The sequence below is a fragment of the Podarcis gaigeae genome, assembly GCF_964106915.1.
Source record: "Podarcis gaigeae genome assembly, chromosome: 9".
NCBI lineage: Eukaryota > Metazoa > Chordata > Lepidosauria > Squamata > Lacertidae > Podarcis > Podarcis gaigeae.
In genome coordinates this window covers 43,548,004-43,574,526 of record NC_139685.1, presented here as the reverse complement: position 1 = coordinate 43,574,526, position 26,523 = coordinate 43,548,004, and the positions used below count along the sequence as shown (strand labels likewise).

Here is a 26,523-nt window from a genome sequence, read left to right as displayed (position 1 = left end):
AGTAGTGTTAAAAACAACATCCATTGGGGATGCAAAACCATATGGAGCAAATCAAATAAATAGGATAGACTGGAGAGGCAGTAGGTGGGTCTCCTTTGGGAAGAAGATCCATTATTATTATTATTATTATTATTATTATTATTATTATTAAGCACAGAAAGACAGAAACAACCCCAGAGTTTTTCCTCTCTCTCTAGTAGCTGTCCACCAAATCTCTGCAGGTGAGGGCTTCCAGGACAGGACATTTAATTTATTAATTTGTTTAACAAAATTTATACACTACTTGATTGTAATAAAACCTCTAAGCAGGTTTACAGGAAATATTAAAATCACATTCCAGTGGTACCCCGGGTTAAGTACTTAATTCATTCCAGAGGTCCGTTCTTAACCTGAAACTGTTCTTAACCTGAAGCACCACTTTAGCTAATGGGGCCTCCTGCTGCCGCGCGCCGATGTCTGTTCTCATCCTGAAGCAAAGTTCTTAACCTGAAGCACTATTTCTGGGTTAGCGGAGTCTGTAACCTGAAGCGTATGTAACCTGAAGCGTATGTAACCCGAGGTACGACTGTAATACTGTTAATATTAAAATTAACAGTAAAGACACCTCAACAACTACACGTCGAGATCCGATAGGACTGCCTCAGCAAAAATGTTCTTAGCAGGTGCCAAAAAAAAAAAAAAAATAGAGTATGGAGAAGGCGCCTGCCTGATGCCAACCAGCAGGGAGTTGCAAAGTGTAGCTGCTGCCACATGAAAAGATCTTGCAAATGCAGAAGGAATATTATGCCGCACCTGTAACCGTGCCAGTTCTGCAGAGCGGCCAAGTGGGCTACCTCACACTATACTGAATTAATTGAAATCACAGGAGGTCTGCAGGCATTGCAGAGTTAGACCATGCCAAGAGGGTCATCTAATCCAACCCCTTGCAATGCACAAATCTTTTGAGGAGGGCGTGGGGGGTCCTTCTATTCTTGAGTCCTGCTCAAGAAGGGTCCCTGGGGCCACGGGCTGGCTATTCCCTCAAGTTTCCTCACTCGCCTCTTTCCTGTCCCTCCTCTCCGCGGCTGCTGCTATTGTCGCTGCCGGACCTTCCTCTCAGCCAACGGTGGCTGCTGCTTACGTGCCCACCCTCCGACCCCCGCCACTCTCTCTCTGCTCCCTCAGGCAGTTCGGCCCAGCGCGCACGAGTGCGCCGACCAGTCAGCCAGCCAGCCGGCCCGCCAGTCGCCTCGTCCGTGCGCGCGCGCCTACCCCGCGCGCTCGCGCCCCGTGACCGTCCGCTTCCCCTCTCTCCCCAGCGCGCGCGCACGGCCACGTACGTACGCACACGCTCTCTCGCTCTTCTCCCCGCTAGTCCCTCTTTTCGGTGACGTGAGGGGGCGCGCGGTGGCAGCACCTCCCCGCGCGCTGCTTAAAAATAAGAAGAAAAGAGGGAGCGAAACATGAGAGCCCTAGTGAGCTCCAGCTCCCGCCGGCAGCAGCAGAGGAGGCATCACCCCAGCCAGGCTGTCGTCGCTGAATTGCGGCCGCCTTTCTATGGAACGACCAGAAGGGACTTGCTGCTGCTGCTGCTGCTGCTGCTGCCGCCACCGCCACGACCACCACCACCTCCTCCTCCTCGTCTTCTCTTTCCCGCGCCAACGCGGGAGCCCTTCGCGCCGGCAATTTCGACGCCTCAGCCGCGCCAACTAAACCGGCCCTCGCGCAAACTTCCCCGCGCAAACTGCGCGGCACCTTTCCCTCGCCAGCCCCGCTTTACACCACACGCGACGTGCGCTCTCCCCCCCCCTCTTTTTTTGGTCCCTCAGACATCACTCACTCCCTCCTTGGAGGCCTCCCCCCCCCATCCTCTCTCTCTCTTTCTCTCCCCCCCCCTCCACCCCCGGATCTAAGGGGTTTCCCCCCCCACACACACAACACGGAAACCTCTCGCTCTTGGATTTGCCTTGGGATTTGCCAGGGAAGCTCGCGGAGGCATGGTCGCTCTGAAGATGCTCCCGCTCAAGCTGCTCTTGGTGGCCGTGGTCCTCTGCTTCTTCGAGGGGGAGGCCCGCTTTGGGGAGAGCGGGGGGGCCAAGAGGAGAAGGTGCCTGAACGGCAGCCCCCCCAGGCGCCTCAAGAAGCGAGACAGGAGGCTGATGCTGCTGGAGCCACCCCTCGGAGGGGAGCTCGTGTGCCGGGGCTTCTACCCTCGCCTCTCCTGCTGCCCCAGGGCGGACAGCCAGGGCTCGCTGCACGTGGAGAACAAGGTAAGGCGCGCGGCGGCGGGTGGGAGGGCTGCGCACTCCGGGGCTCACCTGAGCAGCAGCAGCAGGAGGAGGATGATTTTGGATCTGTAAGTGGGGGGGGGGGTCCTCCTCCTGATCTGGGAGGGTGGAAGGAGACTCCTTGGGGAGAAGCAAGGAGAGGTGGACCTGTATCTGTCTGCCTCTCTCCTCTTCAGCAGGCTTGCAAAGGTGGCGAGAAGGCCACAGCTCTGGGGAGGTGTCAAAGGTGGCCTGAGCTTGGGTGCTTCAAGCAGTAGAGGAGAAAGGTGAGGGTGGGGGATAGGTAGACGTCTTCACCTGGACTGATTTCTGTTGGCCAAGGAGCCCATGAAACTCTGGAGTGGCTCAGATCTTCTTCATCAACCCACATGTTATCCCAAACTCAGGCTTAGCAAAGGAGAGAAGGCTGCAATCCCAAACGGACTTTTGCCCGGGAATAAACTCCGTTGAACTTTTTTGCAAGTGAACTTCCATTGGCTCGCACTGTAAGCCCCATTAAGTATAGTTTGACTTAGTTTTGAGCATAAACGTGTAAGGAAGATAGCGCTGCTGTTTCTCTTGGATACTGGCACCTTTGATACTGTTGTGCCCTTGTTTCCTTTCCGTCTCTTCTAGGATGGGGTGTTAATTTCAGGAGCACGGTATGTGTGCGTGCGTGCGTGTGTGTTGGTTCCTGCAGGTTTCTGTTGTACCTCAAGCACAACAGTCCTTGAAAAACTTGTTACAAGGTTTTGGATGGTCACTGATGCTGAGTCTTCAGAGAGTGGCGATGTCAAAATCTGGACGCGGGGCAGATAGTTTGTACAAAAAAAAAAAACCAAACCTTGACCGCAGGTTAACAATCTAGCATAACAATTCAATGGGGGGGGGGGTAAAATTGGGAAATTTTGTGTACTACTGTATAGTGAAGGGATGCTGCAGCCCCTGGAAGCCCCAATTGTCAGGTGGTCCCATCTAGAAGAGAGCAGAAAGAAGCTGAGTTAGAAAACAGGTAGACTTTCGTCCCGGTCTGGATGAGACATGGGACTGGATGGGGGGGGCAGAGATGCTGCCAATAAAGTCTGGAGGGTTTTCTTGGAGTCAGTCAACGCTCCCTGGCAGCCGTGGGACTGTAAATTAAGGTGGCTTTGGTTTCCCCGTTTATTTTTTCTGAGGGTAGAAAAGTGTGTATGATTCTCTCCACATGTTTGGTCAGGAAACTTCGGGTAGCAGATGGTGATTGGGAGAGCAGATGATGCCAGGACGCTGCAAACTTTTTACGAGCTCTTCCACCGATTAGGTCGGTCCCTTGCTCTGGAGAGAGAAAAGGGGGGGGGGGAGGATTCCCTGAAGTTGTTCCTCGACAAACTGGAGCGGTTGCAAATGGATCTTTCTCAAACGGGATAAAAGGAGGGTATCTACTGGATTGTGTGTGTGGAAAGAGAGAGAGAGAGAGAATTTCCTTTTTTTGCAGCATGACAGTTTTAACGTCATTAGACTTGACGGCATTCTGAGGATAAATGAAAAATCCTAGGCATCCTGGAATAAGAAGGGCGCCTGTTCAGGGGTCTGCTGTTCTTCTGCGTTCCAGCGTGTTGGTGTTCTCTAAGTTTTTCAGGCTATTGTTTCGATCAGAAGGGCAATGTGTAATGCTGGATCTAGGGAGGGAAACGTGATGAATAAATGTCATTGAGAATCACTGCACGTGAAATAAACAATCAGGTGTCTTTCTCACTGCCCCCTCTTTCCCCCTGCTCCCCCTTCCAGCTTTTAGGTTTAATTAAGAATTCCTCCGTTACAACACTGCAGTTGTCAAGGTCTGAGAGCGTCTTGGAAAACTTGTGTTTCAGTCTTTCTGGCCCAAGCATAATAAAAAAAAAATACCCAGCCTGAATCGAATTTTTATGCTCAGTTCACGGTAGATTTCACTCCATTCTCATGTAAACAGCTTCTACGAATCAACATATGTGTCTGGGTGGTATCTCTCACTTTGTTTTGTAACAAAAAGCCATATTGCATCATTTAATTTGCTCAAGTCATGCAAATAGGGAAAAAATCAATAGGACAAAAAGGGGTCGACTTATCCTCCTCCCCACTAAACTGCTGCCCACACACAGAGTCCTGTTGCTTATGGCAAAAGAATAACAACAACACCATTGTATTTGTTGGTTGGTTCGCTAATGGGTGAAACTGGAGAACATCATTCTCCTTCAGTCCCCAGCTCTGTCCAAATGCTCATGCCTTTTGAGAGAGCATTTGTCCTATCGCCTCTGTTCCCAGATGAGCGAGAGCTGTCTTTGCTGCAGGGATTTCAGCAAAGGAAACTCTATTCTTACCAGATGCAGCAGGAGTTTGGTTGAATATTTTCTCCGCATGTTTGGCCAGAGGTAGTGTCAGCAAAGCTCCTGTGTGGTAATCACATTAAACTACACACTAAGTACATTCAGATAACCTCCTAAAGTCTCTAACTGAAACCCACAAATGCCAGAGTCAAGCGGGGAGGGGGGATGTCCTTAGTTTATCCTGTTAGTAACATCTAGAAATGAGCATCAGCATCTGCTGGATGGACTCTCTGAAATCTCCCTGTAATAAATAAGCTCTCTGTGGTGGATTAAAGGTGATACAGACTTTACACAATAGTTGCATTTCTACCCAGCTACAGAACTTGATTTCTTAGCACTCTTTCTTTTGTGGCTGGTGACATCTAAAAACACTTTTAACTGGAAGGACATGATTTAATGTACATCTCAACCCATCATTTCAGGCTATGTCACATCCATATATATCATATCATTCATTCAAACAAAACTTGGCAATAAACATTTTTGCACGTCTGTGTACCAGATGGACAAAAATATGCATTTTTTCCCCTTTTCATGTGCAGTGCAATCCTATTCATGCTTACTCAGAATCAAGTCCCATTGATTTCTATGGGATTTACTCTCAGGTAAGTGTGCGTTGGAAAGTTTGCCACTTCTGATTCACGTGACACGTAATGGATGACTTTCCATGCAAAATGCGTCTAGTAGATTTAGTGATAGCAGACTCTGAACAGGGTGCTCTGGAAATGCTCCAGGAAGTACATCTCTATGGCTGTGCTGTGACACTGCACTTATGATATACCCACCCACAGACAAGGGTAAGGGTGATAAGAAATAAGTGTTTCAGCAGTTTTTAAAAGTAATGAAGCACACTCAGCAGTCATTTCTAATCACAAAAAGCCTCTTGGCTTAAGACTACATTTGTCAACCCTCTGGCAATTTAATGATCAAATTATTGATCTGTATTTCTAATGAAATGCTGCCAGCCTCTTAAGTAGTGCAAAGCTGCAACAGAAAATGCACAGACACATGAAATTACAGTCTCCCTTTATCATCTTTATTTTGTTTTGTTTTATATGCATGATGTCATTGACATTTTATCCCTATCTTCTGGTGCTCTGGATTATTCTCCATTTACCATTTGATTCTCTAAATTCATAAGCAAATAATGACACATTAAAGTTTTGTGCATTATTTCTTTTAAAGTTTTCTTACAGGCTGTCAAACACGGTGATCTTCTCTACCTTAGTTGGTTTCACAGCCAAGGCTGTCAGGGAATGGGTGAAAAGTAATTGTTTTCAAGTGTGCCCTTTTACAATCATTTGTTTGCTCTGGCTCTTTCTTCAACAAAAGCTATTGTTGAACACATCCAACTAAACAAATAACTCATCTTGGGGTCCCTGTAACAGCTGCCTTGGTACAATGATCTATTTACATATTGTCCTAAAATTGAAACTGAACTCCTTAATGACATAATCTAGTACTATAGTACCAAATGAAGCATATGCTGAAACTAGCAGCTGAACCATCTTGAAAGCATTCTGTTCGCAGGAATAATTATTTGTATACCAAATACTGCTTCATATTAACATCAGAACTGAATGCTATGATTTTTCTGCTGACTTGCCTCCTTGCACCCCTGTGAAATGGTACAAGTTGTGTTGGCCAGATTCTCTTGTAAAATCAGAAGAAATTATGCTCCTATATGGCTGTTCCCTTTCACCTTTAGCTTAATAGTGCCAACCCAACTTTGTAAACTACAAGTCCCTGCATATTTATCTCACCTGTCTTCTCTTGGCTTCAGCTTCCTGGGTAGAGATTAAAGGATGAGTTAACATATGTTATGAATCAGTCAGTAGGCATAATAATTAGTAAGCATACTGTAAGCTTAAGCCACTATAATTTCATGGTTCTACATATGGCTTTTGGAAACAGCAAACTAATTTGAGTATAACAAATCTGATTTTTTTAAAAAAAAATGTATGCTCATTCTTAAAGATACATTTTACATTTGGGGGGAGTGGTGCATTTATTCAGATTAATCCACATTTGCCATGCCCATGACAGATTTGCCAGTGAGTGAAACAGGGTCTGTAGGAACTGATGCATGCAGAAAGTCCCAGTCCTTGACATCATCAGTTAACAGGATCTCAGGTAACTGATCTGTAATCTGAAAAGGAATCATAGCTCAGTGGTAGAACACCTGCTTGGCATGCAGAATGTCCTAGTCAAAAGAATAAGGTAACAGCTTATGTGAATGGCCTCAAGCTAAGAGCAGCTTGCCACTCAAGAGTAGGCAGTATTGGGCTGGCATAAAGCTGAGTTGGTATAAGCCTATTTCCTGTGTACCAGAACTCATATATTGCAAAGTAGGCTAAGTCTGCAATACGAGAGCAGTATGAACTAACATACCACACAGAGACAAGATCAAGTAGCGCATGTTCACATAGAGACTTCCTCACACCCCATTAGGCCTGTTTCTCTGGGCACACCTTTGATCCTGTGTGTGTGTGTGCCACCATAGGTGAGGGAAGTCCCTGTGTGAGTGAGTCCTTAACACGTATTTCATAGGGCCAATCCAACCATAAAGGCAAACTAGGCAAATCTGGAGTGTCAAATTCCAGGGGTGCTCACTACAGAGCTGCTTCCTGTGCTTTTGGAGGAGGCAAACAGGGGCAGCTTAGCAGCTCAAGGCCTGTGAGAGAGGAACCCCAGTGTCCCAAGAGCCTTAAACACTGTAGTAAAAGGGAAGAAAGTAATGTAGTGAGAGATATTTAAAAAGAGGAAACAAAAATTACAGCCTAGTCAGCTTTTGTTCATTTCATGTGCAATACAGTAGTCTGAATTTTTGCAGGACGCAACAACTGCAACTACCAACTACCCACGTGGGCATTCCTTGCCCAATCCCTGCTCTGCTTCTCCTCTCTCTCATGCCCAACAATGCTGACCTTCCACTGTCAGCTGTGCGGAAGTCCACCCCTTGCTGCTTTGGGTGGCAGCCCTGCCTAGGCTTGAGTTCTGGGAGCTGGGGGTGCAAGAGCTAGGCAGATGTGGGTGGCACCACTTTGGGGAGGACTCAAGGGCAAGGGCCACCACCAGTAGATGTTAATCTACTGAATGAGGGGCTTTATATGGGTCTTTTATTCTGTGAGATTAGCTGTTTTGCCCAGTTAAAATTTAAAAGCACAGTCTGGGGTCTTATTTTTCTTTTGAGTCTTGGGTTGATGATTTTTAATATGTGTCTGCAGTAGGATCAGCTGGGGAGAGCTCAGCAGGCCCCAGTTGCTGTGACAAAGTATGGTGTGAGAGAAGGGTCATGCCAAGTAAGGGGGACTTGACACAGAGAGTTGGTGGCTGTGCCAGCTTCTTCTCTTGCCAGAGTAATTGTGGTTGTGGTTATCAGCCAGCCCTCAGATGCTGTTATTAAGTACCAGGTCAGTTTTAAATAAAATCTCCCTCATTCACAATTTGTGAATGGTGAATCTGACCTGGCTTGTGTTACCAGTACTTGGCTGAGTTTAACTTATCTTACCCACCTTTCCCTACCTGAGTACTTGGTACAGTGTCAGGGCAAACTTGGGGGGGTCAGGGAAGAGGGGTTGCTGTGACAGTAGAAATTGGATATCTCTCTCTCTCTCTCTCTCTCTCTCTCTCTCTCTCTCTCTCTCTTTCTCCAGGCTTCCTGTTTTCTTGAGTGGGAATCTAGTGTGTCTTTGCCTTTTATCAGGCGATTGGAACAGATTAGGGATTCTGCTAATTTACCATCCAGCTTGCTGCCCAGCAGTCTTTCTGCCTGAGCTAACAGAAGTGGTCTTGGAGGTAGTGTTGTCCCACCCCCACCCCCCACCCCGGGCTGTTGATCCTAGGGGACTTCAACATTCATGTTGAGGCCACTAAATCTTGGATGCCTCAGAACTTCTATGGTCACAATAATAACCATGGGGTGCTATCAGCCTAATGCAAATGGCAGACCACACTCTGGATCTGGTCCACCAGCTGGGAAGAGGGTGATCTGAAAGTGGGGAGTTTTAACCTCAGTTACTTGTCATAGTCTTATAATTTCCTGTTCAGATTTAGGTATTCAGCTGCTTTCTCCCTCTTCAGCAGCTGGAGACCTATTAGAATCATCTGCCTTTTGCTGATGGATCCAATTGGTTTCCAGGCTACTCTGGGAGATACTGCTGTCAAAATCCTGGTTAACCTGTGGACTAGGTGGATGATGTTGACTATGGTTGCCCTTGAGCACCCTGTCCTGTTTGTAGAGCCAAATTGACTTCTTGGTATCACCAGAGCTTAGAGCAATGAAACAGCTTGAGTACACGTAGAAGAAAAATCCAGATGAATGCAACTGAGTGTTCATTATTGAGTCTCCTCAATAGCAGTGAATATAATGAAGAAGCACTTTGCTGCCTCCATTGCATCCTCACTATGCCACACAACAGAACTTTTTGGGTAGTATGGAGCCTTTTATACTCTGCCCAAAGGAGGTGGATGAACCAATGTGACCCATTGTGACTTTTGTAAAGCATTTTGGGGATAAAATCATTGTATCCAAGTAAGGTAAAGGTAAGGTAAAGTATCCCTGCATGGTTAAATCCAGTCAAATTCAACATGGGGTGCGGTGCTCTTCTCCACTTTCAGGCCAAGGGAGCCAGTGTTTGTCCACACACAGGTTTCCGGGTCACAGAACACAGTGACAAATGCCAGAGCACACAGAAACACTGTTTACTTTCCTGCCACAGCAGTACCTGTTTATCTACTAGCTCTGGTATGCTTTCAAACTGCTAGGTTGGCAGGAGCTGGGACAAAGCAGGAGCATCACGTGGATTCAAACTGCCAACCTTATGATCGGCAAGCCCAAGAGGCTTCGTGGTTCAGACCACAGTGCCACCCATGTCCCTGTCCCTTGTATCCACCATGCCTTTCACTGCAGCAGGTGACTCTCAACAGATATCCAGAACACCATTGTGTCCTGTTTTCTTAAGTTGATATGGCTTGAGAATATGGACAAAATTGTTGGATCTGCATAGGTGACCACATTTGCTCTTGACCCTTGCCCTTTATGGGTAATGACAACAAAGTAAAGAGTGGGTGGCTAGCTCAACCAGGGAGGTGATTAACATCTCTGTGTAGGAGGAAGTTATCCCTAACTGCTTATAGGAAGACATTAGACTTAAGAAATGCTCCTAGGAATCAGAGAATTTAAACAACTATTGACTGACTGCTACTGTCCCCTTCTTGAGCAACATTGAGTAAGTTGCTACTAACTAGATCCAGGCTCTATTGGATGAGACTGATTGTCTGGATCCATTTCAATTTGAGTTTAGGCCTGGCTTTAGCATAGAAACCTCCTTGCTTGCCCTGTATGTTGAGAGACAGGCAGAGTATGATGCTATTGATTCCCCTTGATATCCCAGAGACTTTTGATACCGTTGACCATAGTATCCTTCTGGAGCATTTGTCTGAAATGGGTGGTACCACTTTACAGTGGTTTCAGTCCTACGTAGATGGTCATCTTCAGACAGTGGTGCTTGGGGATGTTGTTTAACCCCATGGTCCTTCCTATGAGGGGTACTGCAGGGTCAATTTAATTGCCAATGCTATTTATTGTGGCACCTTAATGATTAACAGATCTGTTACAGCACAATATTCCATGGGCTACAGTCCACTTTATCAGATTGATCAGATTTCCTTTGAAGCAAAATATTTTATTGCATTGTATGTGGTAATTGTCTTACCAAAGTTAGGATGTCTGTGTTATTAACAACTGCTTTGTGAATTACCACTCTTCATTATGTAATTATCACTGTCTGTATTCTTTTTCTGCATTTCATTTCTCTGTTTACAGTATCCCCTCCCTATGTATGTATATACCTGTAAATTCATGCAACTGATAAAGTGGACTGTAATCCACAAAAGTTTATGCCATAATAAATTTGTTAGCTTCTAAGGTACCACAATGCTCTTTGTTGTTTTTAAAACAACAGTGTTTTTACTTATCTGCAGAAATCAGAAGGGAGGCTGTTAGAATTACCCTAGGAGGGGAGTTCCATGAGAATTAGCTCAGAGCTTGAATATTCTAGTGAATTACCTCCAACAGCTGCTTAAAGCTTGCAGCTGCCTAGAAGAAAACACAGCAGTTACCTCTTGGTAAAACTTGAGCTATGCACAGCCCATCAGGAAACTATGTGTAATGTTAATTTTATAATTTATTAATCATATTCTACACATACATACACATCCTAACATGATGTACAAAACGCAAGAAAACACAGCCAAAAACAACACAGTAAATAACTGGATATAAATCTAAAAGTTTATAGCTACATAAGTAGAGACCCATGGCAGAGGCATTTTCATCCAAGCTGGGAAAGTTTATCAGATAAACAAACTCAGTTGTCTGCAAATGCAGATAATGAGTGCCTCCTCTTGAGAGGAACAGAGTTCCGCAGATAGGGGAGCCACAAAAAACCCTGTTCTGACTTACTGTGGAAAAGGCTTCTAAGATCGTTGGAACTTGAAAGAGAATCTCTCCTACAGATTGCAATGATCTACTGGGTATATAAGGGATAAGGCAATCTCTCAATTAATGAGTAATTAATTGTCCATCTCTTGAGTTTTATTTGTGGACTTCTTTTGCCTGGCCTAGTCTGATGCATTTTTCTTTTCTGTGGTCAAACTAACATTAAAAAATCTGTACCCCTTCATCTCAGCATCCTATGTGTCTTTCTCCTGGTTATGGCTTCCTGATAGACAGCTTCAGCTTCCTTTTTCCAAGCTGTGGCTTCTTTTCAGGCTTGGTGATATCAGGTGATGCATTCAGCAGTTACCAACAACTCAGTGCTACCTTCTCCTCATCATGCTCTTTATCCCTTATCTATGGTGCTTCCATCACTTCCAGTTCATCCATTGGCAGTGGTGCCACCTCCACCTCCATGGAAGATGTAGCAGTCATTTGTCCCAGGAAAAGAAGTTGTGAATTGGAAGTGCAGAAAGCTTCCATTTGGACATGCCCTTTATGACCTTAAGGATGAAGGGCCATCTTTGCTTTGAGATGCCAAAACCTAGTGCTGAGACAGTTGCCACACTGGGGATTTAAACCATTAACAGTGTATAATAGAGCTAAAGGAGAGTACTGTACCATTTTCTGAATTGTCTGTGCTTCACAAGTGCAGGCTATCTTGAAAAATATGCTTGCAAGTGGTTTAAAATGTCATATGGTTAAATTTAGGTGGGTTTTTTTTGCTAAGACAGTTTCAGTGAATTGAGTGCATTTCACTGGCACAAGTGTAATGAAACCACTGACAGATCACTTAGCATGATGAAACACTCTCTCTGATCTAATTTGACTCCAAGTTTTATGTGATTGCCACCAAGCCAATAAATGTGATGACTCCAAACTTTTTTACAGTACTGTGGTGTCTCAGAAGAGCCATGATACAATATACACTAATTATGGGCTGACTCCAAATTGAATTAAGTAATAGAGCTGGATTTGGCATAGAAAATGTTTAATTCAAGCAGAATGAATGGAGCAATGTAGCGAAAAATTACTGTACTCTTTCCAAAAGAACTGCTCAGTATGACGTTACAGGGACTGAAACACCACATATCCCACATACTCCATGGTCTGAATAACATTGTTAAGTGTTGAATATCAAATTTATTCTAGGTTGTAAAATCTCCCAGAATGCAGAATGTGGCTGGGACATTATCCATATTATATTTTTAAAAATCTGAAAAAAAATATAAAAAGACATCCATATGCATGCTGAAATAAATATTACATTTGACTTTCAGGTAATAAGTTACAAATAAATGGGAACATGCAATGAGTGAAATATTGTCATGTCTTTTTTATATATAAATGCAGTTGCTTTTTGACTGTAGGGCTTTTCAATGCAAAATGGTTTACTGGCCAATTTCTATATTCTTGGGGAGCTATAATATTTTCCAGATAGTGGCCTACAGGCAGAAAATCTCTCTTATGAGGCATGGGGTCATTTAATAAAGTTGGTGTCATCTAGGAGGAAGGATTTCCCTGTTATGGCACATACAAAATCCAAAGAGTGTTGGAACATTAAAGTCTGGAATCACATTCATGTACACACTTTCTCTCTCTCTCTCTCTCTCACACACACACACACACACAAAGAAAGACCTTTTGATAACAATTTTCCTTTCAAATGCAACTGCTGGCAATATTTTACAATCCACTTTTAGAAAAATCTATTGACTAGATTAATATATCTTAACATAGACTGAGGGCTTCCTGTTGACCATCCCTGGTATGGAGTTTGTCATGTAAGTATATCACAGAGGACTGTCATGCATGGGAGAGGGAAGGAAGGGAGAGAGGATTTAGATGACCATGGAAAGGTGAAAATAAACTAAATTGTTCACCAGTTTGTATTGAAAACTAAACTGGAGAAAAATTATGAATCCTTATTTGAAACATTATGAGCCCCCATACTGTTTCATACTGACAGGACAGGAAATATGAGATTTGGTGAAATCACTATGCCAATCTAAACCGTATAAACCAACAGCAGTTGTACCTACCAGAAACGCAGTAGCCAGCTACCACTACCACCTTCATGAGCTTCTCTGTTTAGTAGCCCCACGTTGATCAGATTGGAATGAAAACCAAAGCAGGATGTGGCCAGTTCTATGGATGTGTTGCTGGCAAAAGGGAAAGTTTAGTCATTAAGCCTGAGGTTCTCTATTGCTATTCAACTATGAATTTAATTATGACAAGTTTCAGTGACTGTTCATTATACATTGTGCATTCATTCAGATAGTGTTCCAAATGTTAAAAGCAAAAATACTCATATTTTTGTTGATGAATGCGGTTTCTACTGTGCTGTAGATCAACTTCATAAGATGATATGGGGCAAGTGATAATCAAGCAATCCCATTCTAGAGCTGCAATGAGTTGGCTTTTGACTACAATGATTGGCTTTCAGGGCTGCAGAAAAACTGCACAGACTCATGCTAAAAATACTAGTGAATTGTGGGTGCTCAGTTGCTTAGACTTATGTGTGTTTGCCTGTGACATTGCTGCTTTTACATGTATTCCTGTATAACTGCCCTGCTTAAACTGGCATCAGATATTTGCATTAGTTCACAGGCCTTTTTGCAGAAGGCGGGAAAGCTTATATGTCTCTGGTTTGTGGCTTGCAGATCTTTTCAGTTACCAACAACACAGAATGTGTGAAGATGCTGCAGGAAATCAAATGTGCACACTGTTCGCCGAATGCTCAGAATCTGTTCCACTCAACTGAGAAGGAGGCATTGGGAAGAGAACTAGTTCTTCCTTTCCTGTGCAAGGATTATTGTAAAGAATTCTATTACACTTGCAGAGGTCACATACCAGGTAAATCAACATTGTAAATACTAACGTATTATAATTGTGTATACCTTTTATTGCTAACACATTGTGCAAAGCATCCTATGTGTATCCTAATGTGTTTTATTCAGAAAATACTGTTCAGGGGTCTTACAATTTGATCTAGATAAGCAGATCATCTACAGTTAAGTGTTTCTTTTCTTAAAATTCATTATGTTAACTTGGCATAGTGTACAGTTTGTCCTGTTCTCCCCATGGGACACTAAGCCATAACTCCTGGGCACTGCCCTTTATCCAGTTGCTTAGTCTCAAGGCAACAGGATCAAGGCAACAGGTCCAGAATGCAAACTCTGGTAAATCAGGATTGAGCACAGGCTCTGCAGGACCTGGGAGAGCTCCCAGTGGGTGTTCCCAGAAAAGGCAGATCACCACCTAACTGACAACTTGCTTCTGGCTTGAAGCATCACACCTGTGTGCAAATGAACAGCCTCAGAATGTGCATTATTATTTCTCTTCTGAGGATCTCTCATGGAGAAGAGACCTCTTTTATACCTTTCGCTGGAGTGTTGTGTGTCAGAAAAGTGGAACTAAATCTGAAACAGTTCTCCTGCTTCTGCAAATACTATAAAAGGGTCACTGCTTAATGTTTTGCATGCAAAAGGTTCCAGGTTCAATCTCTGGCATCTTCTGGTAGGTCTGGGAAAGACTCCTGGCTGAAACCCTGAGGAGCTGTCACTACTTAGTGCAGACCGTACTGAGCTGAATGGGCCAGAGATCTGACTCATTATAAGACATCTTCCTATATTCTTGTGCACAAGCAGAAGAATGGGAACTGCTATTGAACCTAACCAACTACAGCACTGTTTACAAAATAGCATTAGTGGGTTTTTATTTTTTACTCATGGTTCTTTCAATTCAACCCTATAATTTGGATTCAAAGTGGAGTTATCATCATCATCATCATTACAATATTTATTATTTTGTATAGCACTTAAAATAAACTAAGCATTTAGTTGCAATTGAAAGCTGCCCAAAGACATTCAGCCTAAATATTGACAAACCATTGGGGAAGGGGACATAGAAAAAATATGCAAAATATGGAAATGGTATATGGGAGAAACTGTTGGTGTAAGTTTAATATTATTATCACACTTTAAAAAATTGTAAAAAAACACACACAAAAAACGCACACACCCCAAAAAAAACAGTAAGGGAGGAAGACCAAGAAAAAAGGTTGGGTTTTCAGGAATGTTTCAAACGAAGTTACAGAGGAAAGTAATCCCAGCCATAGGGAGAAATGGAAGACCAGGGAAAACCCCTCAGTCCAAATAGAGGATCAAAGGAAAGGCAAGCAAAGAAACAGGAGAGTGCCAGGTAGCAATAAAGGAAGTTGATGTCCTGTCCTCTTTGAAGCACTGTGCTAAAAGGGCCATATCAGAGGTCACAGGCAGCCTCAGGTGGAATAGTGGGTGTTAAATCATCAGCGAGGAGCCCCAAAATGCCTGATGCCTCAGAAATGTTCACTTGAAATTTTGAAATACAAATATGGACTCAGAAGACTACATGAGATGTCTACTTCATTTTTTAAAAAGTTTGTTGTCCTTTTAAGAAAGCTGATTTTGTAGTAATATAAGTTAAACATATCTAGAGGACTAAAGCAAACCTTCAACGTATTTGTAGGATTTGGACCAATTCCATGGTGTTGCTAAACACATTGGGCAAAATAGTGGCGTTTGATAAACACATGAGACCACAGCATAGTAAATGTTCTTCTTAATGTATTATGTAATAGAGAAGAGAATGTAGGCCATGAGATCTTTGGTGACCATACATGGGACACAATCCAGATAAATTTACATTGTGCTTAAGTCCTTTGACACCAATGGGTTTTAGGAACACTCAACTTTCTCTGGATTGTCCCTGTAGTCTACTATCACCTTTCTCTGTACTATCAAAATGTTTTGCAGGGGGTGTCTTATCCTCCAGCTGCTCCAACTTAAATGCATATATGCTACTGTTCCACAATGCTTAAATGCCTTCCATTTAAATTTATGAGAATTAATTTGCCTGGGCCACAAACACTACTTGTTGCTTTTTAAAATGTTTCTTTCTATCTCTATCCACAAAATGAACTGTGTCCTGCTCTCTGATATTGTACCACCTTTTGAAATACAGAGTTGTGACTATATAATTGCAAAGCTGTTTTTCCTTGCATTATCTCTTTCCATGTTTACCTTAAAAGTGTAAATTATGTTGTTGTATAAGAAAGCGGAGGCAATAAGACTCTTAATGCCATGGTTTGGCACTAGTGTGCACAAACAGAACTGTGTAAAACTGAGCCTCAGCCTTGTGTTCTCTATCCTTCCTCTGATGATTCTTAAGTGACTTCCTCTTAGATCCAAAAGCAATGAATATATTTTGCTCAAATCATAGTTTGCTCTTAAATTAGGATCAAACTGTGGTTTGGGATCTTGGTTTAAAGAGCAAGCTGTCATTGGAGCAAACCATAGTACACTTCACTTGGACACAATGGGAAACTATGGTTTGTTGACAAACAGGAAATCAACTTTAAAATCCTTAGCACATGAGGGAGGATAGCTCAAGCTTAATTCTTGACTCTCCTTAGCTCTGCCCATCTATCTATAGCCAAACTATGGTTTGGTATGTCATCTGAATGCAATCACTGTCATGTGAAGAGTAGAAGAAAATAGCGGGTGCAACTCTATCACACCTTGAGTTGTATAATAATTATTTATGAAATTTGTGCAGCTTTTTAAAAAAGTTGCATAAATAATAAGAGTTAAAACAAGGCATAGGCAAATGTGAAGCACTTTTGGAAAAAAGGCTTTTCAAAAGAATATTTGTGTACAGTGTTCTTGATTTCTTTTAACTCTCAGGGATGCAGAACATTTTTGTAGTGTTCTTTGACTTGAGAAAACATTTTGAAAAGGCTTGATTTTCCCCTTTGGTGTGGTTTAACATGGATCTAAACTCATTCAAATATGAAAATATTATTATTGTCTTTGTAAACTACAGAGACGTTTCTAAGACTTTCCTAAACCAGCTGTTCTTTGCTCTTTATTGCATTCCCCAAAGCAAAGCAGAATAGATCAGAGTTGCCAAGACTGCCTGCTGAGCAGCGATAACAGATTAGATTAAATGTTTGGCTCATGCTGGAGGCCACTAAGAAGAATTTCTTTTTATTTTTATTTATTTTTAATACTATTTAAATAAAAATAATAATTATCACACATGAGAAGCACATCCTGCTAAACTTTAACATTGTGTGTGTGTGTGTGTGTGTGTGTGTGTGTGTACAAAAGTCATTGTTTTTGAGGAAAATTTTCTTTCACGCTATGAAAAGAATAAGATGCTAAATGCTAAAGGAAGTGGAGAGAGGGCGATCTGAGCTGCACAGGAGCTGGAGTCGAAAGAGCCTCACTCCCTAGATCAACATATGTGGTGACGAATGACAAATTTATTTTCCTACAGAGCTTGTGTATATGTAAAACTGCTGAAGTGCATCAAGATGTCAAGTGCTTTTTGTGACCACCCAGGTTGCCTTGAAAGATAACCAGATGAAAACATAACTTTTAAGCACTGGGCTTTGGAGGAAATGGCTTACATGCTGTAGCATCAGCTAGAGTAGGATTTTTCCTACATCAATCAGATGCTAATAATCATTATAAAGACTTGTTCTGAAAGTGGGCCACAAGGACAATAAATAAATAAATAAATAAATAAATAAATAAATAAATAAACCCATGTCCAACCAAGTTAACTGATTTGTTTGGCAGAGTGATCATTCAGTGGTTCCTGAAAGTGGTGTGCTGAGGTTTGGTTTCTGTTTCTGGGACAAATAACTGATGACTCAGTTCTATAGTTCTGTGATATTAAAACCGGGGAGAGGAGCAATTTTTAACAGAAAACGCATATAGATTTCATTTTATTTGATCTTTGCATCTCTTTCTAAAATCTGTAACAATTGCCAGAATTGAAGTAGTCTTCTTCAGCAAAAACAACAAGAGTAACAAATTGATTATGGCATAAACTTCCATTGCCTTAAAGCAGCAAACCTTGTCTACTCACAAGTAAGTCCTATTGAATTCCTGGGCCTTTTTACCATGTAAGGTTAGGACTGCAACCTAAAATCTCTAGTGAGCAAAAGCGTAGGCCTGTTCACCTTTAAGCTGTCATAGGACTCTTTGGTGTTGCTTCCTAACAGCTGAATCCATAAGAAATATGTATAAAGAATTTTTTTAGTACCTGGCTTTATTCAGCTGACATTTATTGCTTTCTTGTGAATGGGAAACAAAAGGAAATTTTACAACAGCCTGTTATATCTCAAAATGGAAATGTAGCTGTGTTGGCCCATGAGGAGAAGAAAATCCAAACTTCATAATTGGGCAACAGGGCCAACCAAAATGTCACAAAATCATGGCAGGCTTTGAGAATAACTTAGAAAGATTAACCAGGAATAAATAGGCTTATAAAGGACTCTGAATTAGAGTGCAAAGGATCCAAGCACCCCACAACTGATTCTACCAGTCACAAACCAATATTTGTCATAAACATGCATTATCACCAGAAAAGGTAAAAAATAAAAAAGGCCTTTGAACTCAGGTTCAGATTCAATTTTCAGTGGAAAATTACTTGGAAGAGGGGTTGGAATGCCATTTTAATTTTGTCTATTTGTTTTTGTTACCTATAAAGTTATGTTAACATTCCCATTTTTATATGTAGGCATTTTTTAAAAAACTGAGTGAATCAAGGGAATATAGCTTGTTCTTTTATCCCCTATACTCGCAGGTGCCCCCCTCTTCCCTACATGTTCCAAATACATAAGCAGTACACATTTAAACCCTTCTTTTCTAGTTGAGCTAGAAAATATGGATAAAAATAAAAATTGTTGACAAGCATTTATGGGAATGCATCACTGTGCAGTGGCAGTAGAAAAAGTTAAGAATCCAGTGAGAGGAGATGGAGTTCATCACCATTCAGTTATAAGCTTACCTTAGTACTGCAGAGTATCAGTTGCATTCTGCAAGTGGAGATACATTCCTGAATGCCTTTGGAAACTCTGAGTGGTGCACAACTAAGTACTTTTTTCTAGTATTTCTGTTTGCACAATGAACTTCCTTTCCCCATGTGCCCCTGTACCCTCCCCAGATCTGCTCTAGAGGGTTATGGGTAAACCCATAGCAAATTTAGGGAGCATACTGGGAGAGGAGAAGGAGCAGAAGTTCAACTGCATTGTCCAACGTCCTTACACTAGAGGACACACTTCACTGGATGCCACCCTCTGTCAATTTCATTTCAAGACTGGTTTTAGTGTATATAAATCCTCATGTTTCCTCAAAGCTTGGTTTGCTGTCTATTATCATGTTTGTTTTTCTTATGAAGAAGAGTAGATGTTGTATTGTGCCTCTGGGATAAGAGGCATAAACATGGCCACCTTCCAGACAGGGTGCCCTGGACTTTGTGTGCATCAGATTTTCATGGTTCTATCTGTGATGAAGTACCTCACATATTTGGATATCCATATCAGTGAGTGAAGGCTAAGCATCTTTATCTATCGAGCACTAGGGGACTTTAGTGCTTCCAGATGTGGTGTCTTGGTGAAGTCTCTAGCAATTACTGGATGAACTCCCTTGATGTAACAGTGGAACAGGGTACTAGGAAGTGCCTTTATTTGTGCTTGGCTCATCTGTTTTATGACGCTAGAGGGATTGTGAGCAGAAGAAGTAGTAGAAGCAGAAATCTAAGAATGAGGGAGTCAAAATCTTGAAAAGGCAGTAGACTTTGCTTCTTTATTATTGTATTTTTATGCCAACTTTCCTCCAAGAAGCTCAAGGTGGCATACATAGTTCCCAGCTCCATTTTTATCTCACAACAACCCTATGAGGGAAGTTAGGCTATGAAATATTGACTGGCCCAAAGTCACCCCAGGGGATTTGAACCCTGGTTTTGCCCAGGTCCTAGTCTAACACTCTAATCACTGTGCCATACTGGCTAAGGGGCTTTGTGACTTCCTGTGACACTGGATGGACCCTGAGTTTGACAAGGGGAATCTATAGAAACAGGTGGGTAAGCAGGAGGTGGACAATTTACCTCAATTTCTTTCTGTGAGGTCACATCCACACCATATATGCAAAGCACATGGCTTCCCACAAAGAATCCTGGGAACTGTAGTTTCAGAACTACAATTCCCAGCACCATTAACGAAATACATTTACAAGGATTCATGAGGGAAAGCCATGTATTTTAGGTGTATGGGGAGGATGTGACCTGCTGCTGAAGAGGGATTACCTCAAACACAGAATTCATTGGCCATATAGATACAGTTCAGAAGTACATGTTCATAATGAAAGGGAGATCAAGAGAGGAGAACATTAAGGGGCAAACAATTTCCACATAGGTAGATGGAAATATGAGTTCTGCAGGGGGGTTGAGCTTGGTATTATTGGGTAAAATGAAAATTCATCTGGCTTAGATTCCTAGGAATGGCAAATGAGAAACCATAGATGGGCCGAAAAACTGAAACATAATGCATCCATATAAAGTTGTCACCCAGCAAACTGGGTAGAAGTATAACTCCATCTCAGGCAGTCAGTTGTATTATGAGACCACACCGACTGTGCCTTGTTGTTTTGATATTGGATATCCTGCCATTAATTGTTTCTGTAAATTATGTTTGTAAATACATTAGCACTGTGGTGTGGTTTATTCATTGTTGACTCTAATTCTGAATTTTTGGCATGTCTTCTAATCAGATTCTTTCTTGATCTATTTATTCATGAGATGGTGTTTCACTGCAAATATGCAGTCAGCAATCAAGAAAAATAAACTTGTAAGAAATGTTTGACACAAACCCATGCATATTAAATGCTTTCAGCTAAATGTTTAGCAGGTTTTTTTTAAAAAACCAAACAAAACATTTTACCCACTTTACCACCAAAGTTTTTAGGGTGCCGTACTTGCCCTCTCTTTTATCCTCAAAATAAAGTGAGGTAGATTAGGCTGCAAGCCTAACCAAAGCTACTTGGGAGTAAGCCCCACTGAATTCAGTAGGATCTACTTCTTACAGGCATGGTTAGGATTGCACTGTTAGGCTGTGAGATAGTGACTAGACTAGACTTGGTAATTTTTGTGGCTGCCCAACTGCTCTACTTCTCTGTTTTCTACTGGTGGAGTGTCTTGGAATTTAAAGGTGGAGCTAGTGGAGAAATAGCAAGTGTTCACAAGAGAATGTTATTTCATAGAGCAATAGTTATGGATTTTAGTAACTGCTGTGAATGGCTCTATTGTCTTCATTGGTGTTATCTAAGTGGTTTTAAGAATTGCTAAGGCATTCATATGCCATGACATTTTAATGTATCATAAATTCTCTTGCTGTTACCCTTGGTTTTTACACTGATGGGACTTTTTCAACAATCATTTGTAAAATAGGTAGCAGAATGAAAATACAAATGAAAATCTTTTTTTAAAAAAACACAATAATGGTATATAAGATGTTTGCATGCAATAATATTTTAAAGTTTCTGTTTGTAGATTCTTTGATCGGTCTAATTCCTAAAATGGAAACATTGGATTATTGATACTCAGAGCTGACCCACTGTAGTTAATAGACATGACTAACTTGGACCCATTAATTTCAGTAGGTCTACTCTGAGTAGGACTAGCTTTAAATACAGTTCATTAATTTATCTGTTAATTTCTCAAGTATTTGAGATCATTCATTGTACTGCTGAACTGTCTGATAATAAGCCACAAGATTTGTTTGTTTTTATTTGTCCACATTAAAGAGAGTCTTTTGCAAGACCAGAGGCATGTTTTAAAAATTATCCTTTTTAGTCTATACAAAGGCTATTTGTATATTTAAGAACAAAATATCCATATTCATTAATAAGCTAAACATTTTTCCTTCACTTTTAAAGGTTTCCTCCAAACTACAGCGGATGATTTTTGCTTCTATTATACAAGAAAAGATGGTGGCTTGTGCTTTCCAGATTTTCCAAGAAAACAAGTTCGAGGACCAGCATCTAACTATTTGGACCAGATGGACGAATATGGCAGAGTAGAAGATATCAGCAGGTTCATAAAGATAAATACTGCTTAATCTAAAAAATCTGACAAATCTTTGTAGTTGACATTGAGTTGAGTCAGTCTTTGCTTATGCTTCCCAGCTGTGTCATCCAGATGTTGCCTTCTCTTGCTGTTGTTAGCAGTCTATTCTTTATAATGTATTGAATTCTTGTGTAATACGTACTTTACTAATGATTCATTGACTTCATTCTGGATCAAATACATTGCAGATGTGTTATCTGAAATGTTATCTAAATTTAATTGTTGGTAATTTGATTTTCCCCTCTGATTTCTTATCAGTTAACCACTCCTGGTTGTTGTTTTGCCCCTCTTCTACATTATCCACTTATGACCAAAAATGGATTTCCATCATTTAAGTTTAGTGCAGCAAATATTACACCTCCCCCCAGGCTGAAGGGTTCTTATGTGTTCAGTATTTAGTACTCATCCCAGGGTAATGGGAAATTTAACCTGTGTTTTGAACACAGAGAGATTAGGGTCAGGAGGAGTTTGGAGTTGATAGGACAATCTCATTTTTCATAAATTTGCTTCAGTCTCTCTCTTCTTTTTTCCAAGTTCAGTTTTAATTCTAACATCTATACTACCCCATGATGGTCAATTGACCCCTTGAGTTAATACTTCGGCCTTTTTTTTTTTTTAAAAAAAGGTTAATATTCAGATAAAAGTATATTTGCCCCTAATTCCTCCAATTCTGGGGAAAAAATCTGTAAATAGTATTTATGTAGGTGTGTATTATATTATCCTGCAATATATAGTGTATTATATAATGCATAAAATTTAATAATAATATGTTATGTATTATACATTCCTGTTATATATATGATCTCTACAAGCTATTGGGCTTTATTCTGTTTATAATTACCGTTAATTGTAACAATTCCAAAAGTTAGTCCCAGTCCTTTTTCAAATTGTGTGCTGTTTTTAATTTAATTTTGAATATGTTGGCATTTAGAAATTAATCACATGTTGCATTTAAGTAAGATTATGGGTCAGTTATGCATCTGTCCATTACTTTTCACTTACCAAAACCTCTAAATGCTCCCTCCTTGCCTCTCTATTCAACCCCTCCCCCCACTTGTAGCTGTCCTCTACCTCCTTCCTTTACCTGGAGTGATGTCACCTACCTGTAGGTAGTATCTGTGTCCAAATAGTTGAGAGAGATTCTCAAATATCAGGAGACCTTAGTCCTGTTGTTAGCTCCCATAGCAGCCCTGGACTATTGGTGAGCAATTTGGCTTACAAGGGGCTGGGCAGCCAGTAGCTGAGGCATGTTGTCGTATCTCCCTCAGTCACTTTCTGTCAGATTGAAAGCTACCTCACCTTCAGATTGAAGGTGATACCCAATATTGCCTTTGCTTGCCCTGCTGAATACAGCTGACCATGTGAATAGTAGGAACAAGACATTGCCTATTGTAGCACATGTTCTGATTTCTTGCAAATTGCTTTTCTTGTAGGAAATTTTTAATAGGGAGGCAGTAATCTATAGGTATAAGAAAAATGGTGTTTTATTACTTTTTTTAAGGAAGCATAAACACAACTGCTTTTGCATCCATGAGGTTGCAAGTGGCCTGAGGCAGCCTGTTGGAGCAACACATTGTGGAGATGGATCACAGCGCCTGTTCATCCTGGAGAAAGAGGGATATGTAAAGATTTTCACACCTGAAGGGGATTTAATCAAGGAGCCATTTCTGGACATACACAAGCTTGTTCAAAGTGGAATAAAGGTTAGAATTCTTTTTATTTACCATTGCCTGCCTATTTGCTTTTTGATATACTCACTACATTACTTTTTCTACAGCTTCAACTTTTGCCACCTTTGGTTTTAAATGATAAAATACTATGCAAATATTTTAAAAGGAGAGTGCCAGCTAATTGATCTCTTAATAAAACACCTCTCCTCTTTCTCTTCATAGTTCAAACCCAATGAACATTCATTATGCTTAAGATTCATTTATTTAGACTTAGATTGGCCAGCTAATTCAATAGGCCCAACAGCAATATAGTTACAGTGGTAGGGCATATGCTTTGTATGTCTACGGTTCTGAGTTCAGTCTTCAGCACTGCCTGTTAGCAAAGGAGCTCATGTGGCAGGGTTGCGGAAATCCTTGTCCCTGAATGCTTAGAAGGCTCCCACCAGCCACAGGAAAAGGCATGATTTAGTATAAGGCTTCATATAGTAAAATGTTCGGCTCCATTGACACCTATAACTTAAACCTTTCTATTTAAGTATTTGTTCTTTATCACATAATTGTGTGCATAATATTATCAGTACAGTGAAATAATTTGAATCCAGGTCACAAATTATTCCACTCAAGAATGTGGTTCTCTATAGCTGATTTCTGTGGAAACAGTTTTGATCCTTTAGCTATTTGTTTCTTGACACCTAATGTGGCTAGCCATTCTCATTGTTGAATACAGAAGGGGGAGCTCTCACTGCATCAGCTACTTGAGAGGATGGCTCTTCCTTTGCGTTTTCGGTGCATGATAAGATGCAACTATGCTCTGTTCTCCTTCTTCTTGAATTGATTGGATTTTAAGTAACTTGGAAGCTTTTCAACCTCCTGAAATGTGTTTTGCTCCTAAATGCAGCAAGTTAAAATAAAAAGTATTGCATCATTGAACACCCGAAGCTGCTCTCCTTTTTGTTTTGCTCATTTGAGATGCAACTTTCCCTTATTTCATTACTGCTTTATACTCAAAATGGCATTTAAGTTTTGTGGTGAGACTTGGTATAGCAATAATATATATTTTAAAGCATGACACATTGTCTGAATAACAGTTTTCAGGAAATGTCTAAATGATTTCTAAGAGATTAACATTATATGGTCTTTTAAATGTGTTTGTGGGAGGGGGGTTATTGGTTTCCTTGTGTTTTATTACATACTGTATTTTGTGTTCTCATTTTGTATTTTTATGTTGTGAACTGCCCTGTGATCCTTGGAAGAGGGACGGTATGCAAATTTAATTAATTATAATAATACAGTAATAACAATATACTGTTTTGGTAACTTAATTATATGTGGGTATGCAGTCATAACATAGTCCTTTTGCAGATCTTATAAGACAGTATTCATCCACCTGGTGCCTTCCAGCTGTTCTTGTCTACAATTATCATCAATCCCAGCCAGCACGGCTATGGGAGATGCAATCCAAAACATCTGGAGGGCACAAGGTTGGCAAAGGCTGCTATAAGACAAACTTCCCCTGTTTTTCTTTTAGACAGCTTGAGCAGCAGACTATGGAACAAAACGTGTCCCTTTGAAACTTACAAAGCTATTGTATCAAAGTTCTATTGTATTGAGATCAACCGTTTAAGTAATGATAGTAGTGTTTTAATAATAAATCTAATGAAAACAACATGATAAAAGCACAAAGCCTCTGAAGAGAATGAAAGAACCCCCGTGAAAGAGAAAACATATGTCAGGGAAATGATACTGAAGATAGGCTCTTAAGAATATATGAGCTAGACTCCTTGACCTCAGCCACCTTCTACTCCCCTCCAGGCTATGAACTGTTTTTGCTTGTCACAATGGCTTAAATTTTAATAGAAAGTTTCCCTAAATCTCGAACCACATCTGCTTCTTTGTTTCTTTCCACAGCCAAATTCCTCAGCGAGGCCAACTATACATACTTCAGTGGTTCCATATATATTTTTTGTTGCGGGACGGAGGGAGTAAAATATTCTTATATAATTCCTTTAGGAATAATTTCGAAAGTTCACAGTTTGCCACAATCACAGTGTATTACAGATAAACGTAAAGGTATTTCAGCTATGCATATTGAGTTCTTAAGTCGATTGCCTGCCAACCGATTTTTTCACAAGCGCTGGCATTTGCGCATGCGCTCCTTTCCAAAGCAACAAACTTCAAACAGTTTCTGTTCATTATTGAGGCTTTCATAGATTCTATGGAGTTTCTACAAAGAAAATAAAGAGATAAATAAGGTGCATTTCACACTTTATGCAGCAGTTTCCCCTCTATCTCTGGCATTGAACATTACAGTGGTACCTCGGGTTACATAAGCTCCAGGTTACATACGCTTCAGGTTACAGACTCCGCTAACCCAGAAATAGTACCTCGGGTTAAGAAATTTGCTTCAGGATAAGAACAGAAATCGTGCTGCGGCGGCAGCAGGAGGCCCCATTAGCTAAAGTGGTGCTTCAGGTTAAGAACAGTTTCAGGTTAAGAACCTCCAGAACGAATTAAGTACTTAACCCAAGGTACCACTGTACAACATTTGTGAGAGCATCAACATATTTGTCTATAGACATACTTGTGCACTGGCTGTGAAGTGGGGCAGCATCTCAAGCTGATTTTTTGTGTGTGCAATGACGCCACTATTTAATATACCAAAATTGTCACTATACAGATGATTTCTACGTGAAGGGGTTCAGAAACCCCTCTTTCTACACAAGCCCTCCAGATGTTGCTGAACTACAACTCCCATACAACAGCTGCATTGGCTGCCAGTTTGTTTTCAGGTCCAGTTCAAAGCAATCATG

General features: G+C 41.2%; 2 protein-coding genes across 6 annotated transcripts in view; one reads left to right on the top strand and one right to left on the bottom strand.

The window, feature by feature from the left end:
• Positions 1–1,441: 1,441 nt before the first annotated feature.
• Positions 1,442–26,523, top strand: part of HHIP (hedgehog interacting protein) — a 73,182-nt gene continuing 48,100 nt past the window's right edge. For 3 of the 5 annotated variants that reach the window (XM_083755676.1, XM_083755675.1, XM_083755674.1), the window contains exons 1-4: positions 1,443–2,249; positions 13,751–13,943; positions 21,854–22,010; positions 23,545–23,746. In XM_083755676.1, the coding sequence (XP_083611802.1) occupies positions 1,977–2,249; positions 13,751–13,943; positions 21,854–22,010; positions 23,545–23,746 (825 nt within the window). In that variant the 5' untranslated portion in view covers positions 1,443–1,976. Of the gene's footprint in view, positions 2,250–13,750; positions 13,944–21,853; positions 22,011–23,544; positions 23,747–26,523 lie in introns of all 5 variants that reach the window. The other 2 variants (XM_083755673.1, XM_083755672.1) reach the window with 1 other exon arrangement.
• ANAPC10 (anaphase promoting complex subunit 10) overlaps positions 13,228–26,523 on the bottom strand; it is a 117,654-nt gene continuing 104,358 nt past the window's right edge. The window contains exon 6 of the mRNA XM_083756082.1: positions 13,228–13,249. The gene's annotated coding sequence lies outside the window, so the exon portion shown is untranslated. The remainder of the gene's footprint in view (positions 13,250–26,523) is intronic.